General features: G+C 33.9%; 1 protein-coding gene and 1 long non-coding RNA gene across 2 annotated transcripts in view; both read left to right on the forward strand.

The window, feature by feature from the left end:
- Positions 1-22,844, forward strand: part of LOC141592630 (uncharacterized) — a 62,789-nt gene extending 39,945 nt beyond the window's left edge. Inside the window, exons 2-6 of the mRNA XM_074413370.1 lie at positions 7,045-7,163; positions 7,691-7,809; positions 8,790-9,013; positions 21,706-22,049; positions 22,137-22,844. Coding sequence (XP_074269471.1) covers positions 7,045-7,163; positions 7,691-7,809; positions 8,790-9,013; positions 21,706-22,049; positions 22,137-22,655 — 1,325 coding nt within the window. The 3' untranslated portion in view covers positions 22,656-22,844. The remainder of the gene's footprint in view (positions 1-7,044; positions 7,164-7,690; positions 7,810-8,789; positions 9,014-21,705; positions 22,050-22,136) is intronic.
- LOC141591259 (uncharacterized) lies at positions 372-2,991 on the forward strand. Its single transcript, XR_012520767.1, has 3 exons — positions 372-559; positions 654-714; positions 2,809-2,991. It is a non-coding gene; the product is annotated as an uncharacterized LOC141591259 (long non-coding RNA).

Genomic DNA, 22,844 nt, shown 5'->3' on the forward strand with positions numbered 1-22,844 from the left:
TTTTATGTCAAACACGATTTTATAAACGTATTATATAAAAGCTCATTTTTTATAAAAATACGTATTACTAAATTATATTCTTGAGGCGTAATTTATATAATAATATATATATACGTATCTTGGTCGGATGATATTAGTGACAATAATAATGACCGTAATAATAATAATAAGTCCCGTCTCAATTTCCGTCTAAACTTTAGTCTGTCACATTTCATGTTGTACCTAATTTAATATGGACCAATCAAAAACCAACAACACATTCCCCCACCTTCAAAATATCTACTATTATCATTATCATATATTATTATTATTATTATTATTATATATTATTATTGTTGATGTCTTGTTTTGTGCGTGTCCCCAACCCCACACCTGCGTACTCCCTCCTTTCATTTCTTTCTTTCTTCTTCCTGGAAACAAGAGCAGCAGCAACAGAGAACACAAACCCGTACACCCACCATTTTCGCGAGCTCCATTTGCAGATCCCTCCCTTATTTCTTAACCAAATCACATAATTCTTGCACCTTTAGCTTCCTCTCTTCTTCCTCCTCATTTCTAGGTAAGAAAGCTCATGTTTTGGCTTAGTTTCGAAATGGGCTTCTTATTACAAACTCGGTTTGTGACCCATATTACTCGTTTTTCCTCCTTTCTAGTCAAAGACTGAAGTAAAGCTCGTGCCTTGGACGTTTTCACCCGAGAATTTGAAGAGTTAAGGTAACGGTGATAGGTTACTCGACATGAGTCGATATTCTTCGCTTGTTTTCCGGTCTATTCATGGTTGAAATGATTAGTGTTAGTTTCATGTGAGTCTTACCATTTCCGTCCTAATGCTACCTTCAATGTCAGTTTCGAGTTCGGTCGAAATTTCGAGTCGGGTAGACGGTTGGGGGACTCTGTTTGGAGCCGTGTTCAGCATGATTTTCTGTAGTTTAGGCGACTGTTGTTGGGGATGGTTCATGCGACTGGTGTGACTAAGGGTGTCGGTTCTAGGACAGTAGGACGCTATTGGTGAGACGGGTTTCCTGTGCGGGTTTTGAGACAAGTACATGTCGAGGTTTGGGGACGGGTTAAATGCATCATTGAATCTGTTTTTGGGACGGGTATGGTGGTATGTCGGGACTGACCTTATACTTGTCATGTACACTTCTTTATCGTCATGTGTATACCTGAACTTCTCGCATCAAAGTGCCTAGCTTGGACCGTGCTTTACCACGGATTATGGTGGGGCTTCACGGCTGTTTGGCAGCTGTGGGTGGTGGTTATGGGTAGTGTTTGCGGTCTGTTTATGGGCTGTGGTGGCTGGTGGTTTGGTGACGGGTGTGGGACCGTTCAATGGCTCTTTCTAGTTGTGGGTTGAGGACCTTGAGGTTGCTTTGGCGCTATTTGAGATTTATTTGAAATAATAAACTTTCCGTCTCGTGTTTTATAAAACGCAACCCGTTAAAGCATTGTTCATTTATATACCTCCCTTTCATGTTTTATAATTGTGGAACCCCATTATTTAATCATCTAAATTACCGTCTCAAATATGCTCATGTACTCGTCTCATTACTTAGTAATGTATCAAATTGGGCTTGTTCTATATTATATGCTTTTGGGCCATATAGGTGTAGTATGGCATTCTAATAGGGCTTGTCATGATTTTATAATTGGGCTTGGCATGTTTATTTATTTGGGCCTTATATGATTAGCTTGCTAGGTTTCACATGTTTCCATTGTTGGGGCTTGACATGCTTATTGTGTCGGGCCAACCTCATAGTGTTTAGTGGGCTCATGAATGGGTCATTTGAGCTTGGTCGTAATTTGTTCCGTAATTTTCATATAACGTAAATTACCCATTATCAATTATTATATTTTATTTAACTGGCATGTTAAGTTATAAAATAGAATATCTATTAATATAAGACAAGTATGAGTCATTATCATTAAATGGTTATTTGTGAAGAGTCATATTCTTGTTAATGCCTTGTATCGTTCTGTTGTGAGAGTCTTGGTCCTATCGGATACTAGGGGTGAGCTATAAGCCCTCTAGTTGCGATATGATCGTTGGGATTAATGTTCCCATCTGTACTCATGGTGAGATGCAAGCCATGAGTATGAATGTGACATTTATGGTCCCGTATCATATGATGTTTGCATGATCTTTCTTACTCCTATTGTGACTCAAGTGTGACATTTTACATTGTGTGACTACTTGACATTCCTTATTTATTTGCCCTCGGACATTGGGTCACGGTTAGGTGCCATTGTTTCCGAGTTGGGCTATTTTTCCTTCCGCCTCTTCGGACCGGGGGTCACGGTTAGGTGACAAGGTTCCGATTTGGGGTTACTCGACTTTCGGGCACGGTTAGGTGTACCATGTTTCGAGTCTTAGATACGATTTGGTATCGTGTGTCGAATCGGGTGTCGTCCATCCCGAGAGTCTGGCCAGGTTTAGACTAGGACCGTATTATGATCGTCGTCCTACCAAGAGGTTGGAGTCTAGAGGGTTTGTCTTGTTTGAGTTCATACTAAGTATATGTCTTACACTTGTTGAGTCGTGTCCACATGAGTGGGTTGACTTGGTGATTCTATTCCCTTGATTGCATATTCATCCTCATGCACCATGTCTATTCTACTAAGAAAGTATTATGCCTGTTTCACCATGATTGTTCATTATATCTCCTTATTCTTCATTGTTCACCTATGTTGCATGATTAATATGTTTGTTTAAGTGTTGTTTGTTACCTGCTTTTCGACATATTGTGGCTGGGAGAACCTTGAGTTACTCCCCACTGACTGTGGCGTTCATGTTTACATGAATGACAGGTGGTGAAGATGCTTATGTGGGGAAGACGTGTGGGCTAGCGAGAACTAAACCCTTGGACCTTAGTTTCTAGTTTAGAAACCCCTTATATGTTTATTCGTGGGATATCTTTTCCCCGCTTTCTAGACTTGGGTTGTAATGACCTAAGTTGCCTATTGTAGTTCTGTTTCATTTAGTTAGTGGCACCCGCGTGCTAATCTTTAACTAGTAACTTAAAAGTTTTTAAAATCTCACTAAATTCCGCATTAATTTATTAGTTATATTTTCCGCTTTATCGCGGGGTGTCACAATCAACATATAGGCATATAATTACACAATCAGATCCCATCATTTTTGAATAAACACATGAATCAGAATTGTTAACCACATAGCCATTACTTATCAAAGTGTTGTTAAATTTCTCATACCACTGTTTAGGTGCTTGTTTCAGTCCGTAAAGTGACTTGTTCAGTTTACACACTTTACTCTCTTGACCCTCAATCACAAAACCTTCAGGTTGAGACATATAGATCACTTCCCTTAGTTCACCATTCAAAAAAGCAGTTTTAACATCCATCTGATGTATAACAAGGTTATGAATAGCAGCTAAGGCGACAAGAGTCCTAATAGTCGAAATTTTGGTCACAGGAGAGTAAGTATCAAAATAATCAATACCCTTCTTTTGTGTAAAGCCTCTAACTACAAGTCTAGCTTTGAACCTCTCTATTGTACCATCAGGTCTCATTTCCTTTTTAAAGATCCATTTACTTGTAATGGGTTTACTACCTTTAGGTAAATCAGTCAACTCCCAAGTTTGATTTGACACAATAGAGTCGAGTTCACTTTTAATAGCATCTTTCCAAAAATTAGCATCAATGGATTTCATTGCCTCACTATAAGTTTTTGGGTCATCTTCTATTAAAAAAGCTGAAACAAACTCATCACTAGCACAAACAGTGTATCCAAGTTCAGACAACATAGTTGTATCATAATCATCACCAAAGTTCTTTGGGCATCTAGGTCTTTTACTTCTTCTAGGTTCAGCAGAAACATCAATAGAAGTGCTAGTACTAGCATGTGAAGACAAATTAGGAGATGCAACAGATAAACTAGGAGATGGTACAACAGTTTTTCGAAAAGGAAAAACATGCTCAAAAATTCGGCATCTCTAGCCTCAGATATAGAGCGGTCACTTAAAGACATAAATCTAAAAGCAGAGCTATTTTGAGCATAACCTATAAACACACAATCATAGGTCTTAAATCCAACGGTAGGTCTCCTAAAATCAGGTAAACCCACTTTAGCCAAACACCCCCATACCCTAAGGAAGCTCAGGTTAGGAGGATAGCCCTTCCAAATCTCGTAGGGTGTCTTGTCAATTTTCTTATGAGGTACACGGTTAAGAATGTGACAAGCTGAAAGAATTGCTTCCCCCCACATATCGTTAGATAGACCAGAACTTAAAAGCATAGCATTCATCATTTCTTTTAAGGTTCTAGTTTTACGTTCAGCTACACCATTGGATTGGGGTAAGTAAGGTGGACTAGTCTCATGTATTAAACCGTTTAAAGACAAAAGTCGCTAGATAATGGATTTATACTCACCACCTCTATCGACCTTACCCTTTTAATTTTTTCTCAAGTTGGTTCTCAACTTCATTCTTAAAGTTTATAAAAGATTGTTCTGCTTCATCTTTAGTCTTAAGCAAATAGACACGGGTGTATCTAGAACAGTCATCTATAAACGTAACATAATAATTCTTGCCACCTCTACTTGCAACATTTTTAAAGTCAGCTAGGTCGGTGTGAATTAACTCAAGAAGACTCGTGTTCCTAGTAGTCACAGGTTTACTAGGCTTCTTTGTAAACTTAGCCTCAACACAGCAAGCACATTTAGAGAATTCTTGACTCGTCAAACTCGGAATTAAGCTCATAGTTCTAAGTTTTTTAATGTAATCCACATTCACATGACCTAACCTACCATGCCAAACATCAATAGACTCAGCGATATAAGCAGAAGAAGATGCAATATTATTAATAGCAGAATTAGTGTTCAATACAAAAAGACCCCCAGACAGATAACCCTTGCCCACACATTCCCCATTATGCGACATTACCACCTTGTCAGTCTCAAAAATAAGTTTCAAACCAGCTTTGTTTAACAAGGCACCAGACACAAGGTTTCGACGCAATGAGGGTACAAATAAAATATTACTGAGAGCAAGTGTTTTCCCCGGGGTGAGTTTGAGAAAGATCTTGCCTTTGCTCGTGATCTTTGCGGATGAAGAATTACCCATGTAGACGCATTCCCCATCAAAGAACTTCCTCGAACTCAAGCAAATAAACCCCTATCAAAGACAGAGGTGTCTCGAAGCTCCAGATTCAAGACCCATTCAAAGAACATTACCCACCAGATTAGCTTCCACAACCACGTTTGCAATAACATCATCACCACAAGAACATTGGCCTCAGCAGATTTCTTCTCAGAACATTGGTAGGCTTTGTGCCCAGGATTTCCACAAACATAGCAGACAATAGGACCCTTAGCAGCTTTCTGAATCTTAGGAACCGGTTTGGTATGCTTCGCTGGACCATTCTTCTTTGCAGGACCCTGGTTCTTACCCTGACCAACCTTGGCCTTACCCTTACCCTTATATTTCTCAGCATAAGACGAACCACCAGACTCAACCAGATTAGCTTTAACAAAAAGAATAAAGCAGAACAATCACGATTGACTAGCAGGGAAGGTCTTTGAGGCGATTAGCCTCCTCAGTCCTCATATGTCCTATAAGTTCCTTAAGGGACAGGTCTTTCTTTTTGTGCTTAAGTTGGTTTCGGCAGTCAGACCAGGAGGGAGGGAATTTCTCTAGCAGAACATTAGCTACAAAGATATCATCAAGTTTCATTCCTTCATTCCTTCATTCACAACATCAGCACATAAGTTTTCATAGACATGGACTTGATCCATGATAGGTTTCCCGTCATCCATTTGAACTCTCAACCATTTTCCCACAACATATTTCTTTTTCCCCGCATCATCAGCCCCATACTTAGTTTCTAAAGCCTCCCAAATAAACTTAGCGGACTTATTCACGGCAAATAAGTCGAACAGGGTGTTTGTCATATTATTCAAAATGTGCCACCTAGCAGTTTTGTTGTCCTTCACAAATTTTGCAATATTCTCTTCATTGGACTTAACATCTTTAGCAGCAGGAGGGGTCGTCTCAACATCAGTAGGGGTGATAGGCTTAGGCGGGTCATTAAATAAAACATAATCAATTTCTAACTGCTCAAAATACATCAATAATTTCTGGGACCAACGCTTATAATTGTGACCATCCAACGACTCTAGTTTCGCCAATTCGGGAACAATTTTCGAAATAACAGACATACCTATTGCAATAATATAATTAGTTTTCAAATTGTTGGAAAATAAATGCAGTAACTAGAGAAGGACCAGAAATACCATATGCGAAAGGTAGTGACGTGGTGCGGAACCACTGCCTTGAAAACTATTATTCCGGTACGACCGTGGTGGCGATCAGCAATGACCGGTAGTTCCCCAAGGATTACACTACTGCTGCCCTTCAGAATCGCCCACTCGATACTGACGGACCTGGAACTGATCAGAACTGTACCCAGAAATTTAACAGAGAAGAGAAAGAGAAAGAAAGAAGAAGTGTGTGTCAAATTGTTTGTCTAAATCACTGAGGACTAGTGCTGTATTTATAGCAAAAACAGACGGTTTTAGGAGCCAAAATGATCTCCTAAAACACAGCCTTCAACCCGGAATAGTGGGAGTAAGACTCTCTCCCACTAACAGCCTGGTTGACTGGATTGTCACACAAGTCCAGATGAATCTGGACAAAGACACACACGCAGGACCAAAAAGATAAAAGTGGGCCTTTGGCCCGCAGGGCCTCTACCCGAGCTCAAGCTCGAGCCGGGCCGGCGCGCGCGCGTATGTTGGACCCAAACCCACAGGCCCAACAATCACAACAAAACCCACCTTGGTCCATTCTCTTATCCATACAAAGACAAAGGGATATATAAATCCCATAAGTTTGTTGTTCACCACCGATGTGGGATACTCAACAAACCAAAATATGGGTTTGCCTTTTATCAAGGCATCAATACCAACAATAGTTACCCTCATCATGCTTAGTACCACAAGACGGTTTGTTGTACAAGCTTGTAGGCATCCACTTTCTAATATGTGCAATTTTCTGTCAAATAATTTTGTTCTTTGTTTTGCTGCAGTGAGTAATAATGTTACACTTGCAAGAAGTCAAGGAACATCACCAAACATCCAGTTTGTTGACAAGCAAACAAAAGAATTGTTCCTCGCATTCCGCTCCTTTTTCAATCGCAAGGGTGAAGTAAGTTTTTTACAGATTTCAAGCTTACATATTTATTATAATACGGAAAACATAAATACTCTTAACAAATTGATAAATTAGAGAGAAGATACAACAAACAAATTTAAGAAGATAAAAAATATTGGGTTAGAGCATGCAAATGAAAAAGATGCGCAAAACTAGCCTACCATTATTAATTTAAATACCCATATTTAATAACCAGTAATGAATCTCTCTTAAGTCGGAAATATCATGTATTCGTCTTAAGTTAAAAATGGGTCAAATATGCTTTCACTTGAACATATAGAACAATCTTTGGTTAGTCCCTAGACATTATTTTTTTTGTTTCATCTATTATACTTGACTCGTTTTATGTTTAAGACGAATACTGTACTGTCATCTTAAATAGAAGTTATGTTTAATAGTTAACATCATCATATGTGAGTGTGTAGTGGTATTAGAACTTCGTTTACCTTGGGGTGTTCTAAAATTTTGTTTTATAATTTTAGAGATTATTGAGTTTATTAGTTTTTTCTGGGTTTTATCAGATGCGTTCTTTAGATATTGTACTTAGAGATACGGATGTCGCCAAAGCTTTATCAGAATATGTCAGCTACGCTGCCATTGAAAATTTAGTCCTTGGTGCTTCAAGAGGTGGACTTATCAGGTAATATGTACTCATATTACTTAGTATCGTTTGGTTGTTGCTGAGAAATTGAATTTTCATGAATTTGAAAAACACATGAATTAGCCACATGTAAATTGCTCAAAAATCGTTTGGTCGACATATGGGAATTAAAGGCATGCGGGAGTTTCTAATTACTTACATCTTCAATGGACACCTACAACGCATTGTAGCTTAATTTTTCAACTCGGTTTTTTAAGCTATTTTGCTCTCCGACTACATACCACTCCAATGGTTGGCTACAACACTTTCTCACTTCATGGGTCCTACAATAAAATTTCCTCCAATGAAAAATTTTACTTTTTCTTTTATTTTTATTTTTTAAAACCAAGCTGTAAGTTTGGTAGAGCTACAATCTTTCATGCCTACATCAATTATTCCCCTACTCCACGATGGTAAGCTACTTTGCTTTTTGCGATTTTATAAATATTCAAGCAGTCCTAAAGAAACCATGGAGATGCTTTCTTAGGGGAAATTTAAGAATCAAATTCCTCCATCCATTACGGAGGAGTTGTCAATTATGGGAAAAAGAAAATCACATGATTTGAGGAAACAAAACTTCTTTCATTTTTCCAAATTATGGGATTTTTCAATTCACTCATTTTTCACATGGCAACCAAACAAACACTTCAGACAACATTGACAACAAAATTAATTTTCTGTGTTCTAAGACAGATAACTTAAAAAAAAAATTGGCCCAGACACATGGGCGAAAACTCGGGTCGGTTTATGATCATATATGAGATGCATTTACTCAAATATAATATAGAAAGGTCGATTTTCTATCTGTAGAAATTGATCAGTTTTTTTAGGTGAAGGGATTACAAGGGGCATTCTAATATTGATGTGGGTTTGAACTCAGATCGCGAATTTCACCACATCAGATATTACGCTAGCTGACATTTTAAGTAATAAATTGACGTATGATGAATTAACAATGATGTATCTAAATAATGACATAGGAAGTTTAAACAAGCTGATATACCGACAATGGTGTCGAGAGAGGCACCTGATTTTTGCAACGTATATGTCATCTCCAAGTCTACGATCTCACCACTACGCAAAGCTTCACGATCGGCTCCATTCCAGTCTCCCCTAAAAAGCAACTTAGACAGACTTATGAAAGGAAAGTCGAGTATCGTTGAGCCAGTAGATTCACCCCCACGACAAAGTCTATGCATTACAGGTTTGTCTATTGCTCTATAGTAGACCTGTCAAACGAGTCAAACGGGCGGGTTACGAGTTCGGTCATTTTGGGTTCGGATAAAATATGGGTCAGGTCTATTTTGGGTTTGAAAAATATGGTTTATACGGGTCGGGTTTATACGGGTTTCGGGTTGGGTTTAGGATCAGAATGGGTCAGATTAACGCCTTTTTAAAAAAAATTATTTTCTTTAATTCTACTTATAAACACATAATTATTCTTAAATTTTTATTATTATCTAGTTTAATATATGAAATTAGTATGATTAAACATTTTTGCTTAATATTTTTAATATCACACCGTTATATGGAGGGTCGATACGGGTTTTGGGTAAAAAAAACGGGTCGATCAACATTTTTTTGTGTCATTTCTTAAAACTTCTTTTATATCGTAATTCCTAATATTTAAACGTTTTTTCTGCTCTTGTTGGTCTTAATCAACTTAATTGTCACCATTCTTGCCATCACCACCTCGTCATCATCATCATTACCCTTATTAACTCGCTAAATACGACAGTGAGACTCAAATAAGATGACAATGATTACGTGGCATGTGATCCAAGGTCATGAGGTGGTAGTGCTGACGTGGAGTGCGGTTCTACGTAATACGATAAAAGTGATGGTATGGCACACACTTCAAAGTGGTGACGTGGCATGTGATCGAGGTGATGACGTGCCAGTGCCGACATGGAATGCGGCTCGATGTAACACGGTGAAAGTAATGGCATGGCACACACTTCAAGGTGATGACGTGGCATGTCGCCCGAAATGATGACATGGCAGTGTTGACGTAGAAAACGGATCGACGTAATATGGTGAAAGTGACTGCGTGGCACACACTTTGATGTGATGACGTGGCATATGGCTCGAGGTGATTACGCGACATTCCGTATATATACATATCTTTCCTTAAAATTTTATAAGTCAATACCTATTTGACATTATCAATTTTAAGGAAGATATATTGCCTTGACCTAACGATCAACCGTTTACGGGTCAGGTTTTGACCCGCTATTTACGGGTTCGGGTTGAAAAAACTGGGTTATTTGCGCGTTATTTATGGGTCGGGTTAAGGTCGGTTTTCGAGTCGGGTCAGAGTTTGACAGATCTAGTTTATAGTATTATGCTTTACTACTACAAACTTTTCCTATTTTGGTAAAAAAAAAATTACCTAATACTGTAACTTATGTAAGTGGGTTAAAAACTTAAAATGGTCTTACTTAAAGCCAACTTAATTAACAAATGTGACCCGCTAAAAGTTATATGCCTATCAAAGTAAATTTATAAGGTCTAAATTAATTAGTGTGTATAAGAGTCCAAAGGAAAATAACTAGTTTAGAGGAAAATTTAGCTGGTTTATTTGACTAAAGAGTTAAGACAAAACAAATAACAAAAGTGAACGAATTCAAATGATTTGAAGGTTTTGGATCAAGCACAAATCTACAATAACTAAATACTAATTTAACTGATCATTGAATCTGATTCTAATTAATTATCTTGACTACATAATAAAATTTTAGTTCTCCTTAAGATTGACTAATTAAAACATATCTCGTTTTTAACTAGCCTTACCCATTCAACAACCCTAACAATCTCGTTAAAACCGTCTCAAAACTAAGCTCCCTTAAATCCTAGCAAAAGAAAGTAGCTACGCATATTCATCATAATGGAAATAACAATAATCAACATGACAATGAAAATAAACATGACGAATGAATAAGAATAACAATTAACCATAAACAATAAAGAACAAGAATAAATAAGAAAAGAGATGCAAAAAAAAAAAAGATATTTGAAGAAAGAATGAAGGTTAATTAATTAATGAATAAAGGAGAGAATTACAAAGTTTCCAGATCCAGAAAATTAAGAGCAAAGAAGCGCACTAAAGTTTAAAAGTGAAAGAGATGACCTAATAATGTTTACTAAGTCCCTCTTAAATAATAAGAGGAGTAAATTATTAATCAAGCAACTAGTGGGCCTAGATTAACAACTTAAACAACTCGGCCTAATAAAAAACCAAGTCGATCGACAATGGAAAGCAGTCGATCGACTTTCCAACATATCAACACTCAGAACTTGACGACCTTAGTCGATCGACCATTTGCACCTATCGATCGACTATCCAGCAGGATCAGCAAGCATCTTATTCACTTGAGCTTGCTTCCTCTCGTCTTCACGCATCCCGAGGCAATGGTTCCCGAGCTCAACTCTATCAGTATCTAGAATGCAACTTTAGGGACGACTTTCGGTTCATTTCCACTCGCGTGGGCTAATAACCTTCATGACACACAGTAAAAAAAAAACAAGGGAGAATAGTAGCTTACGGTACTCAAAATAGCAAAGAAATGCATGCAAAATGATAGAATAAACGTATAAATAAAGCACGCAACAATTAGCTAATTAAAACGTGTCCAGTTCTTAAATAGCCCTAACAATTAAACAACCCTAACAATGTAGTTAAAAGTTTAATCTAACAGTAACAATAATAATTAGAGAATTTAATAAGGGATAAATAGCACATGCAATCCAATTGTACTTTAATTATATGTTAAGTGCTCCTAAGTATCAATCTTAATGAATCATGTTAAGTAGTAACCCGTAGTTGTTACTAATGTAAATCTTATTAACAAATCATGTTCAATTAACTAAACTAATAATAGAACAATGAAATTGATAACTAGTTGACTACTTACCAATCTTGAAAAAAAAAAACATTCACAAGATTAAAAACAAAGCAATTTAAGAACAATCAAGATAGGGACTAGAATTTTCAAATTCATAATCGAATATAAAGTGCTTTTTTTTTTTTTTTGAGTAAAAGATCAATTTCATTAATAATAACAATATGTCATACAAGAATTACAACAAAAATTAAAATTAATTGAATACAAATTTGTAAAACACAGGCAAGACAAACTCTTCCTAAAACTAAGATCGTTACTAGATAAAAGCGTTTCTGCACACCACCCTCTAAAATACCGCTGTTTCTTCATACAGCCAACTGCGAGGGGATCCATAGATCTGATAATAAAGTTTTGAAAGAGATGAATCTTGTCCGATCTCACAAATCGTAAGCAATAATCCAATATCCATTGCAGCACCATATGACTACAGATAAGACCATTGATCTTCCACATAATTCTTGAACCTCTCAAATAGAGGGATGAATCTCACACAAGATGAGGACCAAACTCACACAAAGGCGAGGACAAATCTCCAATAAAGGAGAGGCAAGAGTTATTTGCATATAATTAATAATTAATAGATATTTAGTAAGGAAAACGGAAAAAATTGGGGCTTACCTCCACCAAAATTGGTAGACGGTAGCCCCTAATTGATGAACTTAAAGGTTAGGGTTAGGGTTTTTAGAGGTTTTTAGAGAGAGATTTTTTTAGCATATGCAGCCGACCACCTCTCGAATATAAAGTGCTTCAATGGCTACGAATTCCTCATAATAGATGTAAAATAATTAGGTTTTCAAGGATAAGAGTTTCTAAGTATAAGATAAAGATGAATAATAAAAATCAAGATAGAGTTTCTATAGTAAGTAAGATGGGTGAGTTGAATTATATATGAAAATCCAAACTATTATAGTAATTGGAATGAACTAAATAAAATAATAATAAAAATTAATGTGATGAAATAAGATCATCACGTGTTTCCTCAATCTCCTATGCAAAATAAAAGTATGTGTTCCTCCCACACACGCGATTCAAATGTTTAAACACACCTCATGCAAGGAACACAAGAGCAACTTCATAACGTACGACTCGCACATGAGTTGCATGTTACTCGTGTGTGCCTACTGAACTTCGACGTTCATCTCCTTGGGTGTCCTCATCTCCTTTAATCGACTTCTTTTCCATTGTCAAGCTCCAAGCTTTTTTCAATCTCTTGAAACGATATTGATTTCGATCTTGCTCATAAACTTCATCGATTACTCAATTACAAATGACATCGATAATTATTCAAATAAACCAGAAAAATACAACTTTTCGCCTCATTAAATCTGCCAATTCGATCCTTTAAACCTATAAAACAACCGACTCATCAGAAGTTATATTCTTTTTTCTTGCTTTAAGGCACTACTATGACTTACTTTTATGACTAGCTCCTTTGCACAACTCTGGTTCAACCTACCTCTTCAGAAGATGTGTTAGTATATGAAGATTGTGATGGTCGACAAAGGTGGCTCGATTGGTGTCATGCGGTGGTTGAAGTGGTTGGTCTTTTAGGGTGATTGTTAATGGTGTTGATGAAGGGAATGATGTTAGGTGTTTGATGGTGGAATATGACAATAGGTGTTTGATGGTGCAAAATGATGTGCTGGATTTAGCAATTGCGTTTTTATATTGTTTTAACATGTATGGAGTAAAGAAGGTTTTTATGTTAACTTTTAGTTTATTTCGCTCAGCTTCATTTTGTTATGTTCTGTTCAGCTCAACTTCATTTAGTTATGTTAAGTTCAGCTCGATTTCATTCAGTTCAACTCATCTTTTTTCAAGCTCTTACTTCAACTACATTCAGTTAAATTCAACTATATCCTTTCACAAATTAACTCTTAATTTAGCCATATTTAGTACAAATAAGCTTCATTTACTTCACTTTAGTTCATAAAGACTCTACCAAATGGCCCGGGCATCGCCCGGGCATTAAATCTAGTATATATATAAAAGAGAGTTTTTTCGAGCGATCTGAGAGCGTCCACATCATCAAAAATCAATTTAGGAAAGTATAATTTTTGATGTAAAAAATAAAGTAGAGAATCTTTTAATTATTATAATATGTATATTTCCTAAATTATATTCAAGTGATATTTCTAATTTTTATATCAAACTTTTACATTTCATTTGGCAAAAAAATATCGTTAAAAAAATTATGAAAATAATATAATTAGCTTTGTGGTAAAAAATGCTATCATTAGAGTATAGATTTCATATTATTTGCACATATTAAAGATGGTGTACTTTTTAATATGTAAAATTGTGTACTTTTTAGTATGTTTTGTCCCACATTGGAAAATAAGTAGGTGTGGTGAAATATACTACATATAAATAGTAGAATTGTCCCACATCGAAAGATTAGTATAAGGTAGTGTGTTCCTATGATTATAAATAGGAGACATATTTGGAACTTATGTATCAACCCAAAAAAATTTGGAGTCTCATAAATATTGTTTTAAAGAGCTCTCTTAAGATTTGCTATTATTATCTCTACGATATGATATAAAAAATATAGTGTAGATTGATGATAACTACTCAGGGAAAGAGTTAAGAACATGAACAAGAGAAGCAAAAATCACTTAATATTGGTGTCACATAGGCAACCTATAATGAACAGCATTACAACATACACAAAGTTAAAGCACAATACAAAACAAAGAGTTTTACTAATGGTTGTCTCCTAACACAGTACAAAACTAAAGATTTTACTAATGGTTGTCTCCTGAATGCACTAATAGAGCGTTAATGTGTCGTTATATGTACGATATAGAGATCCCTATCTAATGGTCGTCGATCAAGACTAAGTGGGTTTACCTTCAAAGAAAAATAATACGTATACAATAATGTAGGCATGATGAACATACTACGTCTAAATAATTAAATTATGTATCTCACATCGAAAGATTAGTATATAAAAAATATGTACTTTTTAGTAGGGTGAAATTTAAATAGGAGGCATCCTTGAAACGTAGATATTAACACAAAAAAATTATATATAAAAGATATGTACTTTTTAGTATGTTATATGTCCCACATTGAAAAATAATGTAGGTGTGGTGAATATATTATGTATAAATAATAGAATTGTCTCATATATATACATTTTCTATACTATATTAAAGTGATGTTTATAATTTTGATATAAAAACTTTATATTTCATTTGACAAAAAAGTATCGTATGAAAATTATATAATTAGATGGTGACAAAAAAATGCTATCATTAGAGTGTAGATTCTATTGTATTTTCTCATTATTAAATCGAGTTGATGTCAAAGTAGGTGCAAAAAAAAATGGTGTACTTAGTATGTTATTTGTCCTACATTGAAAAGTAATGTAAGTGTGGTGAATATACTATGTATATATATTAGAATTGTCCCACATCGGAAGATTACCATAAAGCAGGGTGATCTTATGATTATAAATAGAAGTCATAACCCAAAATATTTTGAGTCTGTTAAGTATTGTCTTAGAGAGCTCTTAAAAGTTTATATCATTATTTTCTACCTATAGATTTTATATGTCACACATTGAAAAATAATGTAGGTGTGGTAAATATACTACGTTTAAATAATATAATTAGAATTGTATTAAAAAAAATTCTATTATTAGAGTATAAGTTCATATCATTTGCATATATTTTAATTATGATAAAAAAAATAGAAAACAAACTTATGAATATTAATTGATAGTATAGTATTTGCTTATTATTAAATCGGATTGGATGTCGAATTAGGTTCAAAAAATATGGTGTACTTTTAAATATGTTATTCGTCTCACATTGAAAAATAATGTAGGTGTGATAAATATATACTACGTATAAATAGTTGAATTGTCTCACATCACAAGATTATCATAAGGTGATCCCATGCTTATAAATAGGATTTATCCTTGGAACTTAGGTATCACCCCAAATATATTTAATCTCTCAAAGTATACTTATTATATAAGAGACTTTAAATATAATCTTGAATTAAATGTTAAATTTTTAAAGTTGTAACATTTTTTTAGGTGGGAGAAAGAGCGATAAAATGGTAAATATTATAACGGAAATTTTTCATTGTACCCTCGAATTTTGGTAGATTACACATAATACCCCTAATTTTAAGTTTCTACATATATATCATTATATTTTCTACCTATGGATTTTATATGTCACATATTGAAAAATAATGTAGGTGTGGTAAATATACTATGTTTAAATAATATAATTAGAATTGTGTTAAAAATATTCTATCATTAGAGTATAGGTTCTTATCATTTACACATAATTTAATTATGGTAAAAAAAATAGAAAACAAACGTCCATGGTAGCATGTGTAATCTATCAAAGTTCAAGGTTACCATGAGAAATTTCCAATATTATAATGATATAGTTAATTAAATTTGCATTTAAAAAAGAGTTATCCGTACCAATAAAACAATAAAGGGGATATTATTTTTTAATTGTTATTTTATTGTCACGCCATCAAACTTAACGTCCATTTAACAGCCTTTATATTAGGAGGTACCATGGGCAAAAAAATGGAACCTCAAGGGTACCATAGGCAGATTTTTAAAAGTAGGGGTAACATGGAAAATCGAACAAAATTAAGGGGTACCACGGGAAATTTTCGTATCTCAATTATGTTAAATTTTGTTTGAAGAAAAACAGCGTACAAATATTAATGGAGAGTACTTGATCATATTATTAAATTTAAATATACCTATTATATATAATGAGTAGCAATTGTCCGTATTCAGTCTTCGGGATCTGGTTGGATGTCGAACTAATTGCAAAAAAGATGGTCTAATTCTGAGTATGTAATTTGTCCCACATTGAAAAACAATGGAGGTTTGATGAATATATACTACGTACAAATAGTAGAATTGTCCTACATCAGAAACATAATCCAAGTTTGGTGAATATATTACTTATAAATAGTAGAATTGTCCCACATCGAAAGATTAGTATAAGGTGCTGGGGTGATTATATAATTATAAATAAGAGTTAACCACGTATATATATTAATCTTTTATTTTTTTGAAAGAGATAATTTTAATAATATGTAAACAAATCATTAGACATATAATGTAAACATTAAACGTTATAACTTTTTTTTTGCATTATAAATAAGCTAATTACCCCGTTGCAACGCACGGGCATTCAAACTAGTTGGTATATGATTTTTCACTTTTATTCACGAACCTATCTTATACGAAATCCCCTATATACTAAAAGATTAACACAATTCTAAATTTTTCGCCTACCTTATCCCGCTCAATCCTCTATAGACCAAAAAAATAACACAGCTGTGTTATTCCCGCTCAAGTTTTCCGCTCATCTTTCCCCCCATACGGAATATTCCTTTCTAGAATATTCCCTTCTAATACTCCCTCCCATCCAAACCAAAGGTAACACTTGCTTTTTTGCACTATTCATGGTCGTAGGGAATCTTTGATATTATTCTTAATCTATAAGACAAAATATAGTCATGTGAGATCTTGTTTGATTTATCATCATGAATGCTATAACAATATCAAATTTTTATAATTTTAAATAATGTGTAACTAAAGATGTTCACCTTACAAAACGTGCCTCGACAAGTGTGATAAAGCAACTGTTACCTTTGGTTTGGATGAGAGAAAATATATTTCCTTTCTAATATATTTTAGTCAAAATATTTTAGTCAACCATATATGGAATATTTCTAATACAATATTCTACACAATTAATAATAATATAGTCGTCAATCACTATACCCCCATGTATGAAATATTTCTTATGGTTACATTTTATATATAAAAGTACATTTACATTAAATTCAATTTATTAAAACAATATTAATACACTAAATCTATAGAATTAACCTTTATATAAAATTACCGTGTTGTAGCACGAGTTGCTATACTAGTTGTGTATTAACTCATGAAATTGCCGCTCAAGTATGTATTGACTAATAAAATTGGACCCCATTATTATTAATTGACTCCACTGATTCCTTTTTTATTCTCTAAATATACTCTACTATTTAGAAAAACCCCTATTTTAATTGCCTAAAACATCAATGAAAAAACTTACTTCCTCCATTCAACTCCACTCTACCTCTTTCCATTTTCAACACTATTCACAAGTGCACATTCAATCTCGATTTTCTCTCAATACATAAGTGAAAATATATTCATGTGGGATCTTGTTTAATTCGTCTTTACAAGTACATTAAAAATATCGAACTTTTATAATTTTTGCAAATACGTAGCTAACGATATTTACCGCGTAAAACACGCGTTGACGAACGTAAAAAAGCAAAGTGGTAGAGTGGAGTTGAATGGAGGAAGTAGTTCTCATAGGATATTAAGGCTGCATATCTTTATTAATGGCAAGTAGATAGAATAGGATACTAACAATGCATTTATCAATTCTTATTATCGTAAAAGCAAGAACTACTTTCCGCCCTTTTATTTTACATACTTTCTCTATAAATCATTTTTTTTATTAAAATACGGTCTTTCTATAAATTTATTGGGAGATCACTTGAAAAGTGATGGAAAAATTGTAAAAAGATAAATAAAATAGGTACGAAACTAAATGGGGTACTAATTAAAATGGTTATAATATGTAAAATCTATAAATCAAATATGTAAATCTCTCCATGATAAAATATGTACGGTTCTTAAAATATTCTCATTCTAAAGTAAACCTCTTCAAAAATATCAGGCTCCTAAAATACCTTTTGTATAGCTCCCATAGTCCCATATATGCCAAATCCCATAAAAAAAACACAAAAAAATGAATTCTCAACTATTATTGATGGCCCAAAATAATAATTCATACGTCTTAATACAAGACTTTAAAAATAGGTTTATTAAATGTTAAATTGATAATGACAACATTTCCAATGCAACTTTCTCTCACACATCCTTCTACAAATACCGTACTGTAGCACAGAATCTATACTAATTAAGTAACAATAAACATAATCAATTCAAAGAAAATAACGATTATTCAAAAGAAATGTAACAAAACTAATAACTTTTACTCCCTTCATATGCAAACACATCATTCACTTTTTTTACACTATCACGAGTGAAGAGAATATTTTATATTCTTCAAAATATATTATATAAGAGAAAATATGAACAGGCATGACCTTGTTTGATTTATCTTTTTAAGTACAATATGAATACTAGTAGAGATCCCGCGCAAATGCGTGGTTTTTTAGATAGGAATACTGAGAATTTAACAATTATACTATTGGTATTTAACTGCATTTGAAATTTAATTATAAAATTTACTATTAATAATATTTTGTGTTAAGAGCTAGAAAAAAGAGTGTTCAACATTTTTACTCCGTATAAGATTGTGAAAACCGAAATTATTTTATTAACTTTGTTTTAAAAAAATATTGTTTTTAATTATATCATTACATCTACTAAAGCCTTTATATAAACAATTAAAAAATATAATCAAAATTTAAGTTTTCATATAGTATGGAGCAAAAATATATATTAAGTTAAAGAGTAAGAAAAAATATGTCATAAGTTTTTCTTTTTAGAAGGAATAACAATTTATGAATACTCTCAACCTGTACGTTTGTATCAAAAGATAGAAAAATAGAATTAATTAAAAAATGTTTTCTAAAAACATGTTCTTGGCCGTAATGTTTAGTTTTAAAAATAATAATAGTAAAAATATTTCTACCACATTGTACATATAATTAGTGCAATTTCATGTATGTCATAAAATAAGAATATCATATTAATATATCTATACAAATTAAAAAAGAAATATTATCCCCTTTTTTAAATGGTATAGAATTATTTATGTATGAAATTAATCATTATGGTGCACTTGTAGATATGATATTATGAAACACATTTATAGCATAAGTCAAAATTAATCAGGATGACCCAATTGTATATATGATGTTATGAAGCCCATTTATAGCCTAATTCATTTAGGCGGGAAAACTTAAAGATCTCTTATTCTTTTAGTTATAGGGGGATGAAACTTTTATATTATTTAGTAAAATTATCAATTACTCTCTTTTATATACACTTTTTCAAAGTTACTTCCTTTTATAATCTTTTTAGAAAATTCACGTGGTACCCTCGATGTTTGACTTTTTGCATGAAATAACCAATTTTGTGAACCGAAAAACTTTATGTGTCCATAAATCGTGTCTACGAGTTCAGAAAATGAAGATTTTTTTTTCAAATCTATCAACTTTTCGAGAACTACGATTGGAAATAAAAAATTTGTCGTGTTTGAAACTTGTGACCAAGAGATATGGTCACTCAAAATTTGTTCGGTCAAAATTTTTTTGACATACAATAACTCCTAGCTACGAGATCTAAATGCAATAATTTTTTTTTAAAATCGTTGTTTTTGAAAAGATGATCAATTTGAATAACAAAAATTGTCATTTTTCGAGTTTGTAAATACGAGTTTGGGTATTTCGTTCAAAGTTTCAAATCTCAGGGGTACCAAGTGCATTTTCCGAATTTTTTTCCATAATTACAACCTTTAAATGTCAAAACTTTAGATTTTGATATCGTTGCCCTTTCTTTAATAAACACTTTACATTTTTATTTCTGAAATTCTTATTTTACTTGATCATTTTCAAGTTCATCAACTTCAATTTTGTCATTCCTCTTCAGATCCTTTGATTCATCTTTAGTTAGGCGAGTTTGTCTTTTAACTTAGGGTTAGATGATGATTGTAATTCATATTCTCTCCTATTCGCAATAACATTTCCATTTCTTTTTGACACAAGGATTAAGGAAAACACACTACCATACGTATAATTAAATTTAGATCACACAAACACACTATCCCCCTTCAATTAATTTTGGACCACACAAAACTTCCCCAAAATAGAAATAGAGAAGGTAAACCGAATTGGAGAAAAAAGAAATATGGAAGGTTAATGAGAATAGGAAGGCGTAATTTTCATTGATTTGTTCAATAATTCGTTTATTTACATTTTTTAATTACCAATTACTGTTTATTTTATTTTTTTAGCTAAAACTCGAAACCGTCCGATCGAAATTCTCAAATTGTTGAAATTTGATTCACTTAAAGTTGATTGTTTTCATTTAGTTTAGTTAAATTTTAGCTCAAGAATAAAACCATATATATAAATATATTTATGAAAAACCTACTTTCCATTAAAAACAAAAAATTAATTGCTCAAACATTATGAATCTGAAATTATTCACAATGAAAAACCTCTATTTTATGTATGAAGATGTTAGATGAAGAAATGAAATAGAAAAGCGGAGTTCAAAAGCAAATAAGAAGAAGATGATGATGAAGAAGGTTAAGGTTGAGCATATGAAACTAAGCAAAACGGTAACCAAGCAGTGGGTTCGTAATAGCTCCTTGTGTTAAAAAAAAAGTGTTTTGGTCAGAAAAATCACATTTGAGGGGAAAAAAAATTGGCCGAAATATTCCTCTTTTATTCGAACTGAAATGGATTCTGGTATCAAAATTTTAAGTTTTGACATTTAAAAGAGTAATTTTGAAAATAAAAAATGGAGTAACTTTGAAAAAGTGGTATATGAAAGAGGAGTAACTGGTGTAAAAATAGAAGATAGTTACGTTAGAATTTGTCTGGGGGTAAATGTGTAAAAGAGAAATGGTGAGTGTGAAATTTAATAGAGGAAGTAACTAATTAGCAAAATAAGCTTTTAAGCCACTTAAACACACAAGCCTAATAAAGGTTATAAATAAGGGGTAAAACACTATCAAACTATAGCCATTGGACATCTTTAAGATGGTTATGTGGTATATCTGCTCATAAGAGGACATTTCCTTGTTTGTTTTCTCATCACCGTCTACAAAATAATCCTTTCCCTATTGCTAACACAAAAGAAAATGGCGTGTGAAAGTTTGCCTTTGCCATAGATTCCATGTAGCACAGTATGGTTGTTTTAGAGTGACGTAATAGAGGTGTGTTACTTGCCTTACAGAAAGTGTCAGGCCACAGATCACTGTTGAATATCTTATGGAGCAAAGAAGGAGAAAGGCGGCAAGAAGCCTCCTTAAGCTTAGCTCGAGGGAAAAGACGGAAAATGAGCCCTCTCTCAATCCTATTAAGGAGACTCTTATGGCCACATTGCAACCCTCTACTTCAGTGACTCATGCAGCGTCTCTTGACTCGACCCTAATCCAATTTCCTGCCGGATTTGGTTGCTCGGAGAATGTTCCAAATTGGCCTCATCTCAGCCAACTTCTCCTTCCTGGTCCAGCATCTGCGCTGGAGCAAAAAGCTCCTCCTGAAGTAGCAGACCAGACTGTGGAAAATCTCTTTGTGGTGAATTTTCTTTTACTGAAATCCTTACATCATTTCCTACTTTTTTGTCATTTCATCAACATTCTATGTGTGGTGATTCTCATGCAGGCCATGCAATCAGCTTTGCACTCTCGTAAGGTTATTACGCGAATGCGGACTAAATTTTCCGCCATGAATGCCAAGAATGCGGAGTTGAAGAACCAGTTGACAACCTCTATTAACAAGAAAAAGGCAACTCAGGATCACTTAAGACGCACACAAGAAGTCAACTGTTCTTTATTAGAAAACCTGAAGGTAACCGTAGAACAGGTGCTCCTACTAAAGAAGACTTTGGCCAAAGCTGTCGCATTTGCTGCTTGGGAGTCGAAGATCAAATGTATAAAGGACTTTCAGAATGGCAAGCACCTGACCTGGGACTTAGAAGAGGAAGAGAGGATGTTTGCCCATTCTTTTATGCGCAAGCCAGATCTGAGCATTTTGGGCGACTTTGAGTTGGAGGATTCTGATGATGAGACTGATTCTACGTCTAACAATGCTGCAACTTGTGCGGGTACTTCTGTTCATCCAGACCCAGTGGTGGCCCCTGCAACAATTCCTGCCGAGAAAGATGGATGGAGTGTTGATTGACTAACTACTCACCCCAGACAATAGTAATATTTAGTGAACTTACGCTCTATGTTGCTTACTTTAAATGTTGTTAGTGGGTTTTTTTAGACAATAATATGCTAGTATTTTGGTCTTGTCGTACATGGGGTTTAGACGCATTTGAACCTCTTAGGCAATTAATTTAATAATCGTATGCAAACCTAATTAGTC

The sequence above is a fragment of the Silene latifolia genome, chromosome 7 (assembly GCF_048544455.1).
Source record: "Silene latifolia isolate original U9 population chromosome 7, ASM4854445v1, whole genome shotgun sequence".
In the NCBI taxonomy this organism is placed as follows: domain Eukaryota; kingdom Viridiplantae; phylum Streptophyta; class Magnoliopsida; order Caryophyllales; family Caryophyllaceae; genus Silene; species Silene latifolia.